The sequence below is a fragment of the Tupaia chinensis genome, unplaced genomic scaffold (genome assembly GCF_000334495.1).
Source record: "Tupaia chinensis unplaced genomic scaffold, TupChi_1.0 Scaffold144171_1, whole genome shotgun sequence".
NCBI lineage: Eukaryota > Metazoa > Chordata > Mammalia > Scandentia > Tupaiidae > Tupaia > Tupaia belangeri.
The window spans coordinates 1568527-1569882 of NW_006204027.1; the positions used below are offsets into that span (position 1 = coordinate 1568527).

Genomic DNA, 1356 nt, shown 5'->3' on the forward strand with positions numbered 1-1356 from the left:
TTCGGCGGGGGGCCCCAGCCTGTGAGGGGCGGCTGGTAGTTGGAGGGCAGCGCGTAGGCATTCTGGTGGGCTTTGCCGAAGGCAGGCGGAGACGGGCTCTCATAGCTGGGGGTCATGGAGTGTAAGGCGTTCATGAAACCAGCCGTGGACTGCATGGGCTGCGGGGGGCTGCCGGCGGGAGAGGGGCCCCCAGACGACGAGGCCAGCCCCTTGGCCTTCTGGTCCTTCTTGTACTTCATGCGCCGGTTCTGGAACCAGATCTTGATCTGGCGTTCGGTAAGATTCAGCAGGTTGGCCATCTCCACGCGGCGCGGCCGGCACAAGTAGCGGTTGAAGTGGAATTCCTTTTCCAACTCCACTAGCTGCGCACTCGTGTACGCCGTGCGTACCCGCTTAGACGCTGGGCCTGGCGGGCTCTTGTCCTCGCAGCTCTCTCCTGGGCAGAAAAGGACCCCCGCCCGTCGCATTAGCGGACACTCTATAATAGTGGCATTTATTAAGAGACCTGTTCTCCTCTCGCTGCCCCAGCTTATGAAAATTTGATCATGTCACGCAGACAGAGCCGCATGGCCATTTATTTAGGGCTGGATCTTCGCGCGCGCTTTCCCCCCTTATCCCCAATACTCAGTCTGGAAAGACGTTTCCTCCCACTCCTATGGGCAGAGTGGGTGACTGAGGAGAAGCCTTGGGGAACCTGGACACTCGTGGGCAGAGCCCCAAAGTGCGGTGCGAAGAGGCTGCCGAGCCTGGAGGCCGGGACCCCTGGCGCCCGCGCGATCGTGATTAATACCCACAGTAATCATACTTAATAATAATCAATCGTTGACGACTCTGCGTCCTCCCAGCAGTGCCTCTTGGCTCTGCGGCTTTGGGAAGGGCTCTGAGGCTGGGGGGCGACTTTCTGGAGTTCTCAAAGCTAGATGAAGGGGTGGCTGGAGGGAGAGGGTGTTGGCAGGGTCAGGGTTCATTAGTGGTGCGGGGGTACTGGAAATGTGCCTTGGCTGGGCTGCTGCCACCTAATATTGTTCCCGGGCCGCCTCATGGGCGCCTAGGGTCTAGGCGCTAGAATAACAGTGACATTCCTGGCCTGGACAAAAGGTGACGACCGGGAAGGCAGAGAGCTGGTACCTGTGCCGGGGGAGCTGTTTTTCAGCTTGGACGTTTGCCTCGACTCTTTCATCCAGGGGAATATCTGTTTGGTGAGGGTGGAGTTGGAGCCGGGACCACACTTGGGGGGGGCGTTTTTGCCGGGCCCGCCCCCGGTATTGCTGTTGCTAGTGGTACTGGTAGGTGCAGCGCTGGGCGGGGGCGAGCCGGGTGGAGCGGGCAGGGGCTCAGGGGCCAGGCCGGGTCTCA

The 1356-nt window shown here is 60.5% G+C and overlaps 1 protein-coding gene across 1 annotated transcript in view; it reads right to left on the minus strand.

The window, feature by feature from the left end:
• Window positions 1-1356, minus strand: part of HOXB3 (homeobox B3) — a 4459-nt gene that overhangs the window by 1039 nt on the left and 2064 nt on the right. The window contains 3 exon segments of the mRNA XM_027767311.1: window positions 1-17; window positions 19-436; window positions 1054-1356. The exon segment at window positions 1-17 is cut by the window's left edge and continues 1039 nt beyond it. Of these exon segments, the coding sequence (XP_027623112.1) occupies window positions 1-17; window positions 19-436; window positions 1054-1356 (738 nt within the window).